This window comes from Temnothorax longispinosus, chromosome 8 (genome assembly GCF_030848805.1).
Source record: "Temnothorax longispinosus isolate EJ_2023e chromosome 8, Tlon_JGU_v1, whole genome shotgun sequence".
Taxonomy (NCBI): domain Eukaryota; kingdom Metazoa; phylum Arthropoda; class Insecta; order Hymenoptera; family Formicidae; genus Temnothorax; species Temnothorax longispinosus.
The window spans coordinates 10308458-10328901 of NC_092365.1; the positions used below are offsets into that span (position 1 = coordinate 10308458).

General features: G+C 41.2%; 1 protein-coding gene across 1 annotated transcript in view; it reads left to right on the forward strand.

Moving 5' to 3' along the window:
* Trp (transient receptor potential) overlaps nt 1-20444 on the forward strand; it is a 210959-nt gene that overhangs the window by 118409 nt on the left and 72106 nt on the right. The window contains exons 8-9 of the mRNA XM_071786771.1: nt 16948-17182; nt 17281-17433. Of these exons, the coding sequence (XP_071642872.1) occupies nt 16948-17182; nt 17281-17433 (388 nt within the window). The remainder of the gene's footprint in view (nt 1-16947; nt 17183-17280; nt 17434-20444) is intronic.

Sequence of the window (20444 nt, forward strand, 5' to 3'; positions counted from 1 at the left end):
CGTCAGAACCCCGAAATTTAAGTACGTTGGTTCGACGGATAGCGAAGGATAAGCTATCCGAGGGAGGGGGTAAAGGAAGACGTAACAAGATCTCTATGGTATCTCGGGTTCACGCTGGAAGGGCGCGTGCCTCGAGTCGAATGCACTTTTCGGGAAAACTCTAGTCGTGGGTCAACGTCCAGAAGGGACGCTATTACGCTTACTGAGAGTTTTCGTGCACTCGCGGTCCTGTTTTCGGTCAAGGATAATATCCCTATTACCGGGGATCGGACCTTGTGCGATTTAGAGAGGTAGTGAGGGGTGAGGTCTTATTTATAAATGAATAAACATTGAGTTTATTTTAATCAAATAGTTAGAACATTTATTGTAAAAGGAATAGACAAATATTATTACAAATTAAAAAATCATTATTGTATATAATAATACGTGGAAGCGTGGTGTGTGTGTGTGGATTGACATTTGTCCTGGTACAAATTCGGAAGATCGGGGAAAATTTTTATAAAGATCGATATTCTGCTCGTCAATGATACATTTGGTGAGTAGATTGTGAAGAATAAGTGTTGACTATTGTTCGGGCGTCGCTTTACGACGGTCGCCCTGAATCTGGATTCCGCTCAGAGTTGAGCGAGAAGCGTGGATAACGCGAGTTGTAAATTCGCGGGAGGAAGGAGGATTAAAGCACTCGTGACACAGATTGCACAAAGAAATATATAGTCTTTATTTCAAGAACGGAAAAGACTCGAGGGGGAACAACGGATCGTGCACCGCGGCTTCGGAAATCTTCTGAGTCGTTCGTACTTTTCTGCCAGATATCGCGAACGGAAATCTTGTCTCAGCTTCTCGCATTGAAGCCTCTCGCGTAGCGGAGATCTTGTACGCGTCGAGCGGAAATCTTGAGCGCGCGGCAGACGAACGATCGCGAACGGAGCACGACCGGAAGTTTTCGGACCCCTCGCTAAGTAGCACACTTAAATTATAAGTAACGTTGATCCGCACTTTCAGACGAACGAGCGAGTAGCGATTCAAGCTGTGATTTCAGTGAAAGAGAGCCGTGATGTCTTTAGACGAGGATTGATACGCGACGACTTTTTCTATGAGTTCTAGCTCAAGACTTGAGGCTAGGAATCCTCAGCCACGACTGACTGTCCGGCGAGCGAATTCGCCGTTTACTCAAGAGGGTTGTTTTTTCCGGAACGAACGCGCGATGAGAGCTGAATCGCTATTCGTCCGTATGGTCACATCACGCGTCAAAACAGCCGTTTCCGTGCTCCGACAAATAAGGGAGCACTCTCGTAACGCGTGATCGCGATCGATGGGCTTCGAGGGCGCGGGGATCGCGGGGAACGTATATTTCGCACAAGTTCGACCGAGCTCGAACAACATAAACATCGGTATTTCTCGATGTCAAATATAATAATGTTTTCGCGCCGATGTTTCGCGTAGAAAAGTTCGACGGATCTCGAACATACCGCCCGCCTCGGAACGATAGTTTCGAAATAATGCGTGATAATAGAAAAACATAAAACATCAGCGCGAGAAGGTTACAGAGACATACAGAAAATTAATGGGGCAACGCCGCCCGCCGTGGAATAACATAGACGAATTGCTTAAACTAGCTTAGAATATAATACTTAGATCTAACGCGCGTCTCGCATTGACGCAAGAGGTATGATTAATTGCTCGTCGCCTCGCTGTTGACCGGTAAAACGCATAATTTTACGATGGGCCTTTGGTATTCGGAAGTGGCCGTTTTCACGGTCACTACGCGCGTGAGACCGTCGGGCCCGGGATGGCATTGCGTTATGCGGCCGAGCTCCCATTTGCACGGGGGCAACGTGGGATTGCGCAAGAGGACGAGTTGTCCGAGACCGATCGGCGGTTTGACCGTTCGCCATTTTGCTCGTTGTTGTAGAGTGTTCACGTAGTCGTTACTCCACATTTTCCAGAATTTTTCGGTAATGTGTCGGACTAATTGCCATCGCGACAAACGATTCTCGTTTAGATCGAGCAAAGATGGTTCCGGGTTGACCGTGAGAGCGGATCCGACCAAAAAATGACCGGGGGTGAGACACTCGTAGTCATCGAGGGTGTCGGCGAGAGGAGCGATCGGTCGAGAGTTCAAACACGCTTCGATTCTACACAATAAGGTCGAAAATTCTTCGAAGGTTAAAGTGTGAGTCCCTAAGACGCGACGCAAATGAGTTTTGACACTCCGCACGCCCGCCTCCCATAGCCCGCCAAAATGCGGGGCTGAAGGAGGGAGGAAATTCCACGTAATGTTATCTGACGCGGTTAAATTTAGAAAATTTGGGTCTTGAACGGCGGATTTGTACGCTCGCTGCATCTCTCGGTCTGCCCCGACGAAGGTAGTTCCGTTATCGGAATACATGCATTGCGGAAGACCGCGACGAGCGCAGAACCGGGAATAAGCGTTTAGAAACGCGGGAGTGGAGTAATCTCCAACCAATTCTAGGTGGATGGCCTTCGTCGCGAGACACACAAATAAGGCTATGTACGCTTTGCGGGAGGTAATACCGCGACCGGAGGAAGCTCGAATAAGAACTGGTCCCGCATAATCCACACCGCAGTGCAGAAAACTGCGAATTGTCGAGGTTACGCGTGGCTCGGGCAGATTACCCATGATTTGAGTAGGGATTGCCGCTCGCTCGCGCGTGCATGTAACGCAATTATGTATAACCGCTTTGACTATGTTGCGCGCGCAAATGATCCAGAAGTCGCGACGGAGTATATTCAAGGTGAGCTGAGGTCCCGCGTGCAAGGCTCGTAAGTGAGCTTGATTTACGAGGAGCTTGACAAGGGGATGCGAAGCTAATAAAATAGGATGACGTACGGGAAATGGTAAGGGAGCGTTGCCGAGGCGCCCACCCACGCGCAGAACTCCGTCTTGATCTAAAAACGGTCGAAAAGAGAGAATCGAGCTTTTAGTCGATAGGTTTTGATTTCGTGACAACGTTTTGATTTCGCTTGAAAACAGATCGGCTTGAATTTGTTTAAACCAAAAGGTTTTAGCTTGATTACATTCGGGTGCGGAGAGCGAGATACTTTTCGAGGGAGGAGAGGCGGTCAGCGCGAGGTTGAGCGAGTCGGAAGGTCGATCGCGACGACAGAAACGGGTAAACTTAATTATATACGCGGTGACGCGAATCAACCGAGGCCATGAGGAGTATTTCGTGGCGAGATCCCATTGACCGGGGGCGTGACATTGCAAAACGATAGTTTTCTCCTCGAGGGGAGCGCTTTCGGGAAGACGCGTGTCGCCGATCGGCCATTCGTCGGAATTGAAAGTGAGCCAGGAAGGGCCGTGCCACCATAGTTCATGATTTAGAATTTCATCGCCAAAAATGCCGCGCGACGCGCAATCCGCAGGATTATCGTTAGTTGAGACGTGGCGCCATGAGGCACGTGGAACGAGAGCTTGAATGTGAGTAACGCGATTGGCGACGAACGTCTTCCATCGCGAAGGATCTTGAGCGATCCAAGCAAGCACGATGTTGGAATCCGTCCAACAATAATACGGAAGATTTTGATAACCGTTTAACGCTCGAGCAAAATCAATAAGTCGCGCCAGAAGTAAGGCCGCACATAATTCGAGTCGAGGTATGCTTATTGTTTTCAAAGGAGCGACCTTAGATTTACCAATAAGCAGCGATATCGTGACTTTGCCCGACGAAGACACTACCTTTATATAGACAACGGCGGCGTAAGCATGATTCGAAGCGTCCGCGAAACCGTGTATTTCGGAACGTTCGGCATCAGGCCCGAGGCCGTTCCAACGAGGAATTTGCACGCGACCGAGAGCTGATAAACGCGAATATATATCGTTCCATCTGGCGAAAACCGACTCGGAAAGAAGCTCATCCCACTGGACATTAAGTTGCCAGAGCCTTTGCATGAGGATTTTCGCGGCGATCGTGACTGGCGTTGCCCAGCCCAACGGATCGTACAGTTTCGCGACAGCGGACAATATGGCACGTTTGGTATCGGGAACTTTATCCGAAAGCGCGACGCGATATTCGAAAACATCTTTAGAAGGGTTCCACCCGATACCGAGAATTTTGAGCTGTTCGTCTTGCGCGAAGGGCTTTTTACCGGCTAGCCCATGATCCGCGACGTCAATATCGTCTAGAAGAGAGGGGGAGTTACTTGCCCATTTCTTTAACTCGAACCCGCCGCGTTTTAATAAGGCAACTAACTGATCTCGAATTTGTCGAATCTGAGACTTGTCGTCAGCTCCGAATACGGCATCGTCGATGTAAATATGTTCTCTGAGAATCGGAATGGCGAGGGGAAAGTGTTTACCCTCGTCGATAATTAATTGCTCGAGAACGGCAAGGGCAAGAAAGGGCGCGCAGGCTTGGCCATAAGTCACGGTTAGCAACAGGAGAATAATTATCGCGTCGTGAGGAGACCGTTTCCATAAAATTCTTTGGTAATTTATATCGCGAGGATCGACGAGAATTTGGCGATACATTTTCGCGATATCTGCCGAATAAACGTATTTGTATCTGCGCCACCGCGCAATTATGGCGGAAATATCGGTTTGCTTTTTCGGACCGATGTGCAAGTGGTCGTTGAGAGAGGTACCGTTAGAGGTGACGCTTGACGCGTTGAACACGACGCGGAGACGCGTGGTAACGCTATCTTCCCGAATCACCCCGTGGTGGGGAAGATAGACGCTTTGTTCGTTGTCTTGCGCGGGAGATAACGGTCTCATGTGTCCGAGACGTTCGTACTCGTCGAGAAAATTATGATAGTCTTTCATAACTTCCGGTTTGTCACGAAGTCGACGAGTTAGCGAATTTAACATTTTCTCGGCTTGAGCCCGAGATTCCCCGATTTCGATAGGAGGACCTTTCTTAAATGGGAGACGCACGACGTATCGTCCCTCCGAATTTCGAAAATGAGTCGAGCGGAAATGCTCTTCGCAATCCTTCTCTTCTTGTGTAAGAGCGGATCTCTGCGGAAGCTCCTCGATTTCCCAGAACCGGCGAAGTTCTTTCTCCAGCGAGAGAGAGCAAATATGATGCGTTGAGATTCGAGGAACTTTCGCTGAGGACTGTTCAGGAAACGCGGCTGAACTGACGGGTCCGGAGATGACCCATCCGAATATAGAATTTTGCGCGATAGGTTGCCCGATCCCCCCTTTACGCACGCCGTCGAGAATAATCTCATTATAGAGGTCTGCTCCAATAATGAGACTGATTGGATCGCGACTCGTCGGATCCGTGTCAGCTAGCGGTAAGTCGGAGAGATATGAGATGGCCGAAATATCTGCATTGCGTTTCGGAATGTAGGAGGTTACGGACGGGAGAATGAGCGCCGTGGTCGAGAGGGACGGGACGAGAGACGCGCGCGGCGAAATGAATATGCGTGTCGCGTTTTGAAATGTCCCGGCGTTAATTCCGCCGACGGCGGAAATCGAGATCGGCATGCGAATCCGTTTGACTCGCAAGGTTTGCGCCAAGTTCTCCGAGATGAACGTCATCTCGGAGCCCTGGTCGAGTAACGCTCTGACGACGGCGGTACGGCCGGACGAACCGCGGACCGTAATCCACGCTGTCGCCAATAGAATCGGCGAACGATTTTTCGCAGCCGCGAAAAGAGAGTTGACCTCCGATTTCGAGTCAGAGGCTTGAGGCGACGAGCAGTTAATCGCCGCATTGTCCTTTGAGGACGAACTGTCGCTAGAGACAGCGCCTGTGGCACTGAAGCAAGAGTCCGAGTCAGAATGCAGTAGAGAGTGATGCCTTTTATGACATACGCGACAAGAATATTTACTTTTGCAATCCTGCATGGAGTGTTTGGTACTTAAGCAATTAAAACACCTTTTGTGTTGTTTAATGATCTCTCGACGCTGACTCGCATTCTTGCTCATAAACGATGGACACAGATTTATGAAGTGTGACGCTTTACATAAAGGACACGGAGTCGAGTCGTTGGCGGAGGCGTTCGCGGCGTGCACTCGCGAAGAGTTCGCAGATTTCGACGCGGTTTTACTTGAGGAACCGATCGCACAGTCTTCGAGCGCGCGGGTACGAGATTTGAGAAACCGACAAAGGTCTTCGTATGATTGAAGATCATCGGTATCGCTCGATTTTACATTCCACGCTTTACGCGTTATCGGATCTAACTTATGTACGATTAGGTGAACGAGAACATCGTTCCACAAATCATCAGGTCGGCGCTTTAGATTTTTAAGAGACGCTACCGCGGTACTGACTTTATCGTACAATGTCTGTAAATCCGAAGCCGACTCGCGCGTGATTTTCGGTAACTCAATTAGAGTAGAAAGATGCAAGTTAAGAGACCTTCGTTTGTTCTCGTACCGCGCGATGAGAGCTTGCCATGCAATGGCGAAATTATCCGCGGTAATCGAGATATTGGCGATGCACTCGGCCGCGCGACCCTTCAAACATGAAGCGAGAAAATGCATGCGCGCGAAATCATCGAGATCTTTGTTATTCTTAATTAACGCGGTGAATCTATCGCGAAACGTCTCCCAGTCGTCGTGGTCGCCGTCGAACGGAGGCAATTTAATCGGAGGCAAATGTGAGAGAGAGAACGCCGGTACCGTTAAGTTCGATCGCGAACTCGAGAAAATAGGGTTCGGACTCACGACCGGCTTCAATTCCTCCAGGCACTCCGTCATGTAGTCGAGGGCGTGTTGATAGGCTGCGAGAGTCGTATCGAAGGCGTTGTCCTGGAAGTAGCTCAGGGTTGCTCGGCTCGATTCAGGAATCCGATGCAGGAGATCTGCGTGGCCGTCGAAGAACGGAGCCCAGAGCTCCTTTAGAGATTGAATGCGGGAACGCACCTTCGCTGGGACTAAGTTCCCCTTCCCGATCTTCTTGAAATTGTCGAGATAACGTTCGATCGAACGTTGAAGCTGCAACTGTTTCCCGAGATGCTCGGACATGGTGACGAATATGCACACTTGTCACACACTCGACCCTCCACACGCTTCCATCCGGCTCGAAGGACCAAAATGTTCGGGCGTCGCTTTACGACGGTCGCCCTGAATCTGGATTCCGCTCAGAGTTGAGCGAGAAGCGTGGATAACGCGAGTTGTAAATTCGCGGGAGGAAAGAGGATTAAAGCACTCGTGACACAGATTGCACAAAGAAATATATAGTCTTTATTTCAAGAACGGAAAAGACTCGAGGGGGAACAACGGATCGTGCACCGCGGCTTCGGAAATCTTCTGAGTCGTTCGTACTTTTCTGCCAGATATCGCGAACGGAAATCTTGTCTCAGCTTCTCGCATTGAAGCCTCTCGCGTAGCGGAGATCTTGTACGCGTCGAGCGGAAATCTTGAGCGCGCGGCAGACGAACGATCGCGAACGGAGCACGACCGGAAGTTTTCGGACCCCTCGCTAAGTAGCACACTTAAATTATAAGTAACGTTGATCCGCACTTTCAGACGAACGAGCGAGTAGCGATTCAAGCTGTGATTTCAGTGAAAGAGAGCCGTGATGTCTTTAGACGAGGATTGATACGCGACGACTTTTTCTATGAGTTCTAGCTCAAGACTTGAGGCTAGGAATCCTCAGCCACGACTGACTGTCCGGCGAGCGAATTCGCCGTTTACTCAAGAGGGTTGTTTTTTCCGGAACGAACGCGCGATGAGAGCTGAATCGCTATTCGTCCGTATGGTCACATCACGCGTCAAAACAGCCGTTTCCGTGCTCCGACAAATAAGGGAGCACTCTCGTAACGCGTGATCGCGATCGATGGGCTTCGAGGGCGCGGGGATCGCGGGGAACGTATATTTCGCACAAGTTCGACCGAGCTCGAACAACATAAACATCGGTATTTCTCGATGTCAAATATAATAATGTTTTCGCGCCGATGTTTCGCGTAGAAAAGTTCGACGGATCTCGAACAACTATGTATGTGTAAATATATAAAAACGAGGGTTCAAACATTAATTTGGTAACATAGTTATCGGAATAAAATATTTAAATTTATTCTAGAGAAATAGTCAGTTATAAATTCATGATTACGTAAGGGGCTATGATTACGATACAATGGTTGATTAGCGATTAGTTATAAATTTATACATTTATATACTATTTCTATAGTAGGGGATGGGGAACGCGGGGAGGATTCCTCGAGTACTTCGATACTCGAGTCGGAAAAAAAGGGAGAGGGTGATCGGTCACGATAGAGGGTGGTGGAACTAGAGGGGAAAGGAATTCCGTCGAAAGGAACAGGGGAGAAGTTGCAGGGTGATCTCTCCCGGAACTCCGCAAGTTCCTCGGAAGGAACTGGAGAGTAGGAAGGGGGGAAAGATTCAAAAAGGGGGGAAGATTCTGGGGTATCGGGGAACACCCGATACGCAAGGGAACAACAGGCAAATGAGGGAGATCGGGAAGAGGGAGAATCGGGGATAGCGAGTTCGATATGCGGAGACCGTTCGCGTCTTAGAAATGAGGCTAGGAGCTGTCGCTCCACTATGCGGGCGCGCCTGTTCCGAATTAGCCGATTGCGGATAGTTATTCCCAAGGACTTGCGGCGGTAAATTTTCGACTTCACTAAAATTATTTTATGATTTTGAATTCGAAAAAAGAGGGAGTTTTAAAGACGATTTTATACTTATATATATAAATATATATACGTGTTCTCGTGTATGGTATTCACACATATATATATATGTATATTGTAGGGATGTACGTAGATAACCGAGCGGGTATCTCGGACTTACTGTTGACGGTTGTGATCGGGGAGTTTCTGAGGTGACTGCGCCGAATTCTTCCGGAGGTAGGTTTGGCTCGGTTCTGTAATGTGTCTTGACGCGCACAGAATCGACTCGCGACGCGACAGAAATCTAGTTTCACTTGAGGAATACAGCTGGATGATAGTTGACAAGTACGGCTGGTAAATATAATTTTAAGACGTCTCGGACTGGATCAGAAGTGACTCCAAGTGCGCAAAGTCGCGATTTTTATACAAAATTAAGGAGGCGGGATTATGTTTTAATCCGATTTGATTGGGTGGAGTTCTCTTCTGATCGTGACGTATGTTTCAATTTTCCGCCTATCCCGTGGCGAGTTTCCCCAAAAATCGTCATTGCCTATGAGTAATTTTTAATTAGCGGCTATTCATTGGCAAGTACGTTATCATCTTGCCCTTTGACAGTCCCTTCCAGAGTCTTAATTTTATCAATCGCCGCGTGGCGTGGGTCTTAGGTCAAATCTGCGTTTCACGGAAAAGCGTGAGATCAGCCCTTCCGTGACCCGAGAGGTCACCCAGATCCTTATGGCGTTTTTAATTTATTGCGCCCTTTGCCATGAAATTTCGAGATAATTGAAATTTCGTGCTTCATTTCGTGGAATTAGATGGAATACGACAAACAAGTCTATAATTTGCCTATTTTATTAGGTTCGAGTCTTCTGGAAGATTTCGTCATTTACCATTTAATGAGCGATGACAGTTGGAGTGCATCCGCTTCGTCAATTGATAGCCGCTATTTTATGGTTTCCGTCTGTTTTGTGTGATGAGATGAGTGATTCCACGAAAGAAGGAAATCGTGGAGTCAACAGAACGTAACAATGGATTACGATGGGAAGACGGAAACGTGCCGTACAGCATGGTGAAACGCCTGATTACGTCGGCCGTGCTTGGTGTGGAAGAAGAAGAAGAAGACGATGACGACGAGATGCCGACTCTCGTGTACGTCAAAGGATGCCAGAAACGAGAATGGCTGGTGGATCTGCTGGAGAATTATGCGCGAAAAAACCTAATCGTCGAGACTCTGGATGCGCATTACGAAGATATCGAATCTTTGAATAAACTAGATGACACCAATACTATGCGATGTGGAAAACATGAAAAGAATTGCGCGTTACAAAATGTAATAAAACTATTTAATTGGTGGTCGCGCGCGACGCCATAAAGATTTGCGATCTTTTTTTTAATAAATAAATTATATATAGCTTTTTTATAATGTTTTCTTTCTTACTCCCCCTCCCCTCCCCCATCATCACCGTTAGAGTAGGATTTACTTCCCTCTCTCCTAAAAAATCCACTGCGCAGTTCTATAAACATTAATTCCCCCTCCCCCTTTCCCCACCACCACATCATTACTTTTTGGAGTTGTCGCGTATACTCGATTAATTTCATATGATCAGTCTTGTCGCGATCGCTTGTACTGACGGTCAACTTCTCAGAGCCTAGAAAGCGAAAATGTTCTTCTTTAAAGGATGCAACAGCAGCAGCAGCAGCAGCAGCAACAACGGTGCAAAACGCGTGAATGCCGTGAATTATTACGTGCCGATTCACAACGTTGAAACTCAAACGTATGAGGTCAGATGCAATAGGTAAGTTTCGTTTGAGAGAAAATTAACATATAGAGTCTCCCCCAGTTTTTATATCTTTGCAAATTGTAATACTTTCGAAAAATAAAACTATTTTCATTTCTTTTATCCAGCATTTCGGGAAACCGTCGCGCGGTTCGTATACTCAGCAGACGATACGCGCTGACAGCTACAGGATACAAATTCCTCGAAATTGGCATCAACGTGGGTCTATCGAACTACGTGGAGATCGCCGTTGGAGATCATCGAAGAAAGGAACTGCTGTTGTCTCTCGAAACGTGGAAGACACTCTACGAGCAACGACGAAATATTCAGAATTTCTTTCGCAATGACTACAAAGATGTCCATAGTTTTATAAACGTTGGACCGCTAACGGTGAGAGTTTGTACGTCGGTTAATAACGTCAAACTCATACTTACGTCTCGAATCTTTAAACGTATGCTTGATGATGACCGAATCGACGCTGCATCATATGTTTGATCTCGATCGGTGCATCGATGCGAGATTCGATCGTTTGGTCAGAATCCTTGCGGCGGTCGATGCAAAATTTGCGCAGTTCTCTGATATCGCGTCCACCGTGACGGATCCCAGGGAAGCGTCGAATGCAATATACGCTAGCGATGCGTTCAATACGAATCAGCTCATCGATTGTAAGCTCGCAGCTTTAGTTTTTTAGCACGTAAGATATATTATGTAAAAGAAGAGTTAAATAAACAAGCTTTTTTTACACCTAAACGAACGATGTATTTTCTTTGCGTGCATGTCCTTCCCTATACCTAACTTTTATCAAATGTTGTTTACGACGAACATGTTCCGACAGGTTCGATGCGTTATCGGGTCGATCATCGTCCCGATGACGTCATTTTTTCCTTTGTCTTTTACGTACTGCGTAGATAGATTGTTTAGCAAATTTGTTTAGTCTACGCGATAATTACACCCCCTTTTCCTAGAAAAATGTTGTATACGACAAACGTGTCCCAACAGGTTCAATTGTTTAATCTACGAGATAATAGATTGTTTAGTCTACGCGATAACACCCCTTTTTCCTAGAAATATGTTGTTTACGACAAACATGTCCCGACAGGTTCGATGCGTTATCGGATCGATCATCGTCCCGATGACGTCATTTCTTCCTTTGTCTTTTACGTACTGCGTAGATAGATTGTTTAGTCTACGCGATAACACCCCCTTTTCCTAGAAAAATGTTGTTTACGACGAACATGTCCCAACAGGTTCGATGCGTCATCGACAAAAAACACGCTCCTACGCAGTGCGCTATCGAGTTAGGCTTACCATTGTGCGCCGCCTAGCGGCGTCGTTGCGAATGTACCCCGCGGCCCGACGGACCCCGCGGCCCCCGCGGCGCGACCGCGACCGCGAACGCGGACTTTCCCTCCCGCGGACCCGCGGCGCGGGTGAGTCATCTCGGTGACTCATCCCGGTGAGTCATTACAGTGAGTCATCACGGTGAGTCATCATGGTGAGTCAACATGGTGGTATGTCAAGGTCAACCCCTCCCCTCCCCTTTTCCCGCGAAATCCGATATCCTTGTGTAACCCGATACCCTTGTGTAACCCGATACCCCGCCCCTCCCCCCTTCCCTTCACCTCCCCCGCGAAATCCAATACCCCCCTCCCTCACTCTCCCTCGGCGCCCTCGGGACAGAAGCGGCATAGGTTAACTACTAAAGTATTTAAGTGTTTAAAGCGTGTCATCTAACCTATGTAGATTAGTGACGCGATTTAAAAATATTTAACTATTTAAAGCGCGTCACTCTAACCTACATAGGTTAGATGACGCGCTTTAAAAGTATTTAAGTGTTTAAAGCACGCCACGAACCCATGTGACACCTCGTTTCGCGTGGAAAGTGTATGCGTAAACAATTTCGACATATATATTAGTTATTTATGCCTTCCAATACTCAAAATAGCTGCTATATTTTCAAAACTTTTTTTGTTAATAACTTTTTAACGAATAACGAGCGACGGCTAAAACCTTCTGAAGGTCACTCGGGGTCATGACCTTGACAACATATATCAAGGTCATTGAAATCGGTGAGGTCGCCCTTAATCAAGACATTTACTAAGTTATATTTATTTTGAGCTTTAATACTGTATATCTCGAAAACTAAAGCAGTTAGCTCTATAAGACCTATATAATTTTTTGTTCAGCGTAAAAAATACTACCAGAAACCACAGTCAAATCAAGGGGCCCCGGTTATCGTGTTCGTGTCGAAAAAAGAACATCAAAGACACTTTATCCCTACAATAACACTCGATAACGTTCTGTGTTCATTCGTACAGTCGAGCACGGTGCATGATAAAAAAAGATAATATCGTACAACATATGGAAATTGTTATTGAGAGTACCTTATAGGCTAGTCATATTAGACATCGAACCTTCCAATTAATTTTCCCAGGTTGCAACCATCATAAATCGCTTTGATTTGAGGTGCTATAAGTGGGATTTATTTTGCTTCGCAAAATTAACGCACAATAAAATGTTATTAACAATATTATCAACAAAAAACACGATTTTTTTTTCTCAAATATCTCGAAAACTAAGCAAGATAGGGTAACTAACTATATGTACCTTTTTTGTGGAGCGTAAAATTATCTACAATAATAATCTGAACAACATTTATCATCAAGTCAGTCGTTTAGCTTGCACGCGCCGTCAAAGTCCGAGACTCGGATCCCGAAAACCCTCGTTTTCATCGTTTTTTTTTATGTTGCGCCGGTGATTTTTTTCCGTCATTTAAAATGGAATTAAAAATCCCCCAAAAATCACACATCATCTGAGAACTACAAAAAATATTTTTCATGATGCAACAGATTTTTTAGACCTTTTTTCTTTAATTTGTAGTTATTTAAACAAAAAATTTTGATTTTTTGAAATAGTCTTACAATTAGTTTTTTGCTGTTTTCAAGCCTTAGAATTTATTTGAGACAAATTGTATGCATCTTGTTGTGGACGAAATTTGCAACAAAAAAAGACCCTTGTATTTTTTTCGTACGACAAACGTTGATATTTTTATTGACGCGCCAAGTTATTCAATATTGCGCACAGCTCGGATAACGCTTGTTTTACACTAAAATAATTATTTTTTATTAAAATTTACGTGATTTTTCGCATTATTATTGAACCATGTTGCAAAGCCGTTTTTTGCTATATGGTTCAATAATAATGCAAAAAATCACGTGAATTTTAATGAAAAATAATTATTTCGGTGTAAAACAAACGTTATCCGACCTGTGCGCAATATTGGATAACTTTGCGCGTCAATAAAAAAAATCAGCGTTTGTCGTATGAGAAAAATACAAGGGTCTTTTTTTGTTGCAAATTTTGTCCACAACAAGATGCATACGATAAAATTCGTCTCAAATACATTCTAAGGCCTGAAAACAGCAAAAAACTAAGACTATTTCAAAAAATCAAAATTTTTTGCTTACATAACTACAAACTAAAGAAAAAGGGTCTAAAAAATCTTTTGCATCATGAAAAGTATTCTTTGTAGTTCTCAGATGATGTGTGATTTTTGGGGGATTTTTAATTTTATTTTAAATGGCAAAAAAAAATTACCGGCGCAACATAAAAAAAATAATGAAATCGAGGGTTTTCGGGATCCGAGTCTCGGACTTTGACGGCGCGTGCAAGCTAAACGACTGACTTGACGATAAATGTTATTCAGATCATTATTGTAGATAATTTTATGTATTACAAGTAAGGTATGTATAGTTAGTTACCCTATCTTGCTTAGTTTTCGAGATATTTGAGAAGAAAAAATTCGTGTTTTTTGTTGATAATATTGTTAATAACTTTTTATTGCGCGTTAATTTTGCAAAGCAAAATAAATCACACTTATAGCACCTCAAATCAAAGCGATTCATGGTGGTTGCAACCTAGGAAGATTAATTGGAAGGTTAACTCCCTAAATTAGTCAAATATAACTGGTCTATTACAGGTACGTTAGTAGTAAATATATCAGTTCTTGATGGTGTTCTTTTTTCCATTTCCACTAATAATCCTACTAATAATCCTTTCCACTAATAATCCTGTAATAGACTGTATTTTTTAATTCTTCGTGTATTAAGCGTTGTTAGTTGTTAGTAGTTTCCGTATAGTCTGCGATTTTTCTTGTCACTTAAATCCTTACTATACTGCCTCTTTAGTTTATTTTGTATTGAGCAAATATTTATTTTTATATTATATTATTTTATTTGTTTTTAATTCCTACACAAAAATAAATTCAAATACCATAATTTAATCCGACATTTCTTAACATACATAATGCAAAGCTGTAGACTGCGATCACGCTACTAATATCAATAAAGTGTATTTCGCGGCAGATTTATTCATACAATGATAGAGTTCTGTGTGTGCAGCTCAGCCATAAAAGAGTTAAATACCGTGAAAGAAAGAAATGTAAAGACCTCTGTGAACTAGCACCCTCATCACTAAAAAAAACTCAAGTTTACAGCATAATTAAGTGCTAATTTTGTGTTCCTACCCATTTGCAGGAAATTAATATCAAAAGTAGAGATGCTAGCTTTATACATTAAACTAGCACCCCCACTCCTGAAAAACACGTATAGAGTACCGTAAATAAATAATCAATATACTAAAATTTTGTACTAATTTTGTAATTTGATGCTCATTGTTTAACTTAATCAAATCCATAAAGAGTGTGGCGGTGCTAGCGTCAGTTAGTTTAAACAACAAGTACAAAATTCCGGATTTGCATATTTTAAAAGCACATAATTTTAGCATTATTTTACCAAAGTCGACCCGGCAATTAATTGCTTTAATGTACTCTTATCGTGAGACTCACTTTTTATGGATTTTATTAAGTTAAAGAACGAGCACCAAATTCCGGATTGGGATATTTTAAAAGCACAAAATTAGCACAAAATTGTGGTATATTGATTTTTGTTGTTTATGGTACTCTATACGTGTTTTTCAGAAGTGAGGGTGCACTAGCTTAATGTGAAGCCAACACCTCCACTTTTACTATTAACTTCCTACGAATGGGTAAGAGCACAAAATTCGGGACTAGAGCAATAAATTAGCACAATATTAGCACTTAATTATACTGTAGACCCGAATTTTTTTTAGTGGGGATGCTAGGTTCACAGAAGTAACATGGAGGCGTAAGATCAGTAATCTTGGCGGCATATATTATTTAATTATATTTTTCGTCATTTGATGAAGCTCTGTCTGTATGAAAATTGATTAAAAGAGATCTTATTTTAACTTTTTCAGCTTCCGTTAAGGAGGTTGAAGCAGTTTGGTCAACTCTAGATTTTAGTTTGTAAAAAATATATATGATAGTATAGGATCTACCGCATGTGTGAGAATTATTTCAGATTTATTGACCATCCAGAAGCTGAGATATTAATTTCCAAAAATGCGTCGTTTTACATGGGGTTATATGGAGAAAGCGTTGACGGCGATGATTGATCCCAATTTTCTTTAATATCTAGTCTATATAAACGCTCAAAAAACGTGCTTACGCGTACAGTAAATTAATGCGAACATTTAGAACGCAAGAAAACACGTATTCACCATCTAATAACAAATATATTACAAGTTAAAGCAATCGAAATTAGACTGAAATAGCAGTTGATAGTTCGCGAGTAGGTAGATGTGGCAACGCAGCGTCGCCCGCGTTTTTGCTGTACCTAACCTACCCGAATCCTGTCGGTATGTGCACGTTTTTGTGGTTCTCTTTCGTGCTATGTCCACAATTTTTTTATTCTCTTTGGAAATAAAACCAAAAAATCATGAATCTAACGGAAGAAAACCAAAAAATTGTGAACATAACATAAAAGAGAACCCTAAAATCGTTGACATTACTACAAAATAGTAGACACAGCACGGAAGAGAACCAAAAACGTGCACATACCGACAGGATTTGGGTATAGCCAAAACGCGGGCACCTAACCTTATCCAGAATGACAGAAAATTCACCGGCATGTTTACGTTTAGCAACTGCCGTTACGTGGCTCAACACAGAGGCGAGTACTGCTACCAACCCCATAAAAGTGAAACGTTGCCAAGTTTCAATCGTATTTAATATAATCGAAGGAAAGTTATTAAAAAATCGATAGCTTATATAATTGTCAAGGAGTAATAATCATTATTTCATTCTATCAACGGCAAAACATATATTCATGCCATTTTTATATTGAAATAATTAGCAATACCACAAGTTTTCAAGTTGGCATTGGCAAAAAAGTGTTTCGTTTTTAGCTAATTAAAATATAAAGATGCATAATATGATACTTTTACTTTACGTTTTATACAATAGCAGCGTATGGAGAATAAAATGATACTTAATACAGATTTTTTAATAACCTAATAAAAAACTTTTTTCTAAACCGTCAATTGACTCAACTGGATCGCTTCAACCTCCTTAACTCCTTATAAAAAAAAATAAAATTAACTTGCTATCACCAAATAATTATTTCATAGAAATTGTCCTTATTTCTCTGTTATGTAGAAAAGAATGTTGTCTTATTAGTTATTAATTATTTATATAATAAGTTATTAGTTAAAGTCATTAGTTATTTATATATAATATTTAAAATTTTTATTTATTTTATTGAAGTTTGTCGCTCATCCGAACGTGCAACAATTATTGGCTGCTATCTGGTACGATGGTCTTCCGGGATTCAGAAGAAAAAGCATGATAGCGCAGTTAATGGAAGTTGCCAAACTTGGCGCAATGTTTCCGATTTACAGTACTATTTATATGATGGCTCCTACCTCACAAATGGGATCATTTATGAAGAAGCCATTTGTCAAGTTTATATGTCACTCAGCATCGTACGCTTTCTTTCTAAGTAAGACTTGTATTTACTTGTTTTGTGTGTCTTTATATGTTTATGTCTCTTTGATATACGTTTTAAAGTAAATGTTAATTGAGTATTTTCTTTTTAAGTGCTACTCGGTATGGCGTCGCAAAGAATCGAATATCTGTTGATCGAATTGTTTGGTAACGAATGGATGCGAGAGATACTTGCCGGCTGGAAAAAACGAGAACGCGGGTGTATTCCGGGTTTCGTCGAAACAGGCGTAGTCATCTATGTGATAAGTAACGCAGCTAAATAAATTGCGATATTAAGAATAATTAATTATTTTTTATTTTTCTATCTTAAATAATAAATAAAAGAGATACTAATAAAGTATTATTTTATAAAATTATATATATACAATATAAAGATATTTTATATATATATATAAGATTTATATTTATATTTATTTATATATCTTTTGTATATATATTATTTAAAGTGCTCAAGTCACGAGAATATCGTGTATATTACATAAATGTAATGTACATGTTCCCTAACTTAAATATCTGTGCTATTCTAAATAATAAGAAAAAATGTAAACTATAAGAGTTTATACTTTTGAAGAGCACATAATATAATGTGACATTTTTATTTTATAAAAAGAAAAGATTTTAAAAGAACAACTTGATATCTTTAAATAGAACCGTATACCGTTTTCTTATATGATATAGATCCTTTAGTGCTTCTGCATGTAAATGTAAAAGTATATCTACACTTTGCGCTTTTTTCAAGTTTACTAAAAACCTAATAAAGATATTTGTCTAAACATTTTAATGGTGTAATCTTTCAACCTTGTTATAAAAAAAAAAACATAATTAGAAGCGTTTATCTTTTACCATTTTAAAGTGAATTTCTTAAGTAGGCAAGTCAAGCGTAGACAGATAGCCCCATATGCGGGGCTATCTGTTCACATTCGAGGGGCTATTTGTCCACATAATGAAAAACACATTATTTATATTAATTTTTATACTTATTTATAATATTATTCATTATTAATATATATAATATTAAAAAAACTGCCTAGTCGTTGGAGTCAGAGAAGTAATAAGCACTTTGTGTAGATTTTTTGACAAGTTTCCTGCGTAGAGTTGATTTTTCTTTATATACGGTGGCATCAAACTGATTTTGAGTCTGTTGCAAAATCAATGTGATGAATTTCTTTTGTCCCCTCAATTTTTTAATTTTTTTTTATTTAGGGCCTTTACTTTATTCTCGGCAGCGTTTGAAATAGAAAATACTCAATAATTTAAGACAAACTCATACATTTAACTTGACGTGTATTTTTAAAATAAAAATTTAGCGATTCTTGAATCACAGGATCAAGTATAGCTGCTCGTAGGTCACTCTTTTACAGTAGCGAGTGAGAGCCCGAACATTTATTTCGAAGTCTAACGCTGTTTTTGCGAAAAGATTCTCGTTCGATTTTTATTCTTTTAATCGCTCTAATCGTAAGTATAATTTTATTAGATATATCTACCTTATCTATCTTAAGGAAAGTCTTTCTTTTGTAGTTACGCACTATTATCTATTTATAAAAAAACAATCCGTCATTGAAGTGTGAACACATTGCTCCATCAAAAATAGAACAAATAGCCGACCACGTTTTTCAGTCTTTAATATTCTGCAAATTTTAAAATATGCGGAATTAAGATTTGACGCTTCTCACACCTGATAACTATATATTAATTGATAATATTATTAATTGCTTATCTTAATTTGAGTTAAACTACTGTCGCACAGCAAATTTTTCGACCGTCGAAAAATGTGAATAATTGTTTTCGCTTTTCTTTCAACATATATAAAAGATTCTCTGCGAGAAGCATCGCAAAAAAACGAATAACTTTTAAATATCTTATGTAGAGCATTTTTTAACTATTTGTTACAATGATAAAGACGTCTGTCTCTTAAAACATCAGATAGCAGTACTGTGGACACATAGCCCCCGTAGACAGATAGCTCCGGTCTCCTCCTAATTACATATATGTACGTTTACACACATTGATTATTTATTGTTGATATATTTGCTAATCACATCTAGCAAAACTTTATTTATTGCACGCTCATTAATTTAATTTAGAAAATAGTTCGACTTAGAGCAAATGTGTTTTATATAATATATATATATATATATATATATATATATATATATATATATATATATACAAAATTTTCTTTCTTACTTACAATTTTAGATTAATATATAGGGGAGACCGGGGCTAAGCCGACACTATTTTTTCAAAGGCAATTTTTAATATTTAATTAAAATTTGTAGGCAAATTCAATGATATATATTTAAAGAGTGTTCAAAATCAGGTACAAAATTGATTCAGGAAGTTTTGCTGTACGTCGCTTTGTTTTGCCGCCAGGAAAAGAAAAGTGACGCGAAGACAAATTTTCGAATTGAAAAATTACGGGGCGAACTCGACACCCCGCCGGGGCAAACTCAACACTTTGTTTGATCGACACAATTTGATCTGGAACTTATTTTTTTATTGTTTAAAAATAAAAATACATTGTTTATCAAATGAAAAGATATTGTGTATTAGAAACAAAAAGTCGGAATAAAGTAAACAATTATTTAAAATAATGAGAAAAAAAAAGATTAAACTTTTAATTATCTGTTTCTGAACTGTCTGATAAACAATTTATACACGTAAACTCGCGATCAGATGTGCGCACACATTCGTCATGAGCCATACGGTTGCATAAGATGCATTGTTTGTTATTAGAAGCTAATGAAATGTTTTCCGAACACACGCAACAGATGTTCCTTAAATCGTCATCGGAATCGGACGAAACAGTGACCTTTTTTTGCCCCGGTGGCGTCGTGTCGACTTAGCCCCGAACGTCGTTTTTTACTTTTGTTACTCCAAAAATATATAAATTTTGAAAATATGCAAAAATTATTATCGGATTCGTATAAAGCATCGAATTTCCCATCAAAATCACTTAGCGGTAGATTTGCAAGAGTAAAGCTCGATGAAAGAATAGACATTTTCGAGAGATCAGAAAAATTACTTTTCACTATCAAAAACACTTATGTCGCGTTAAAAATTACACTATAACTCAGAATGTTACCAAATTTCGTTGATAATACTGGCACATAAAGACGCATTTACAGTAGCAAAGGCAAGTTTCTACGATAGATTTAAATTGGCAAAAAGCCTAGTGTCAAGTTCGCCCCGCTGTCGGCTTAGCCCCGGTCTCCCCTATATCAAATTCGCACACACAAAAAAAGTGTGCAAATTAG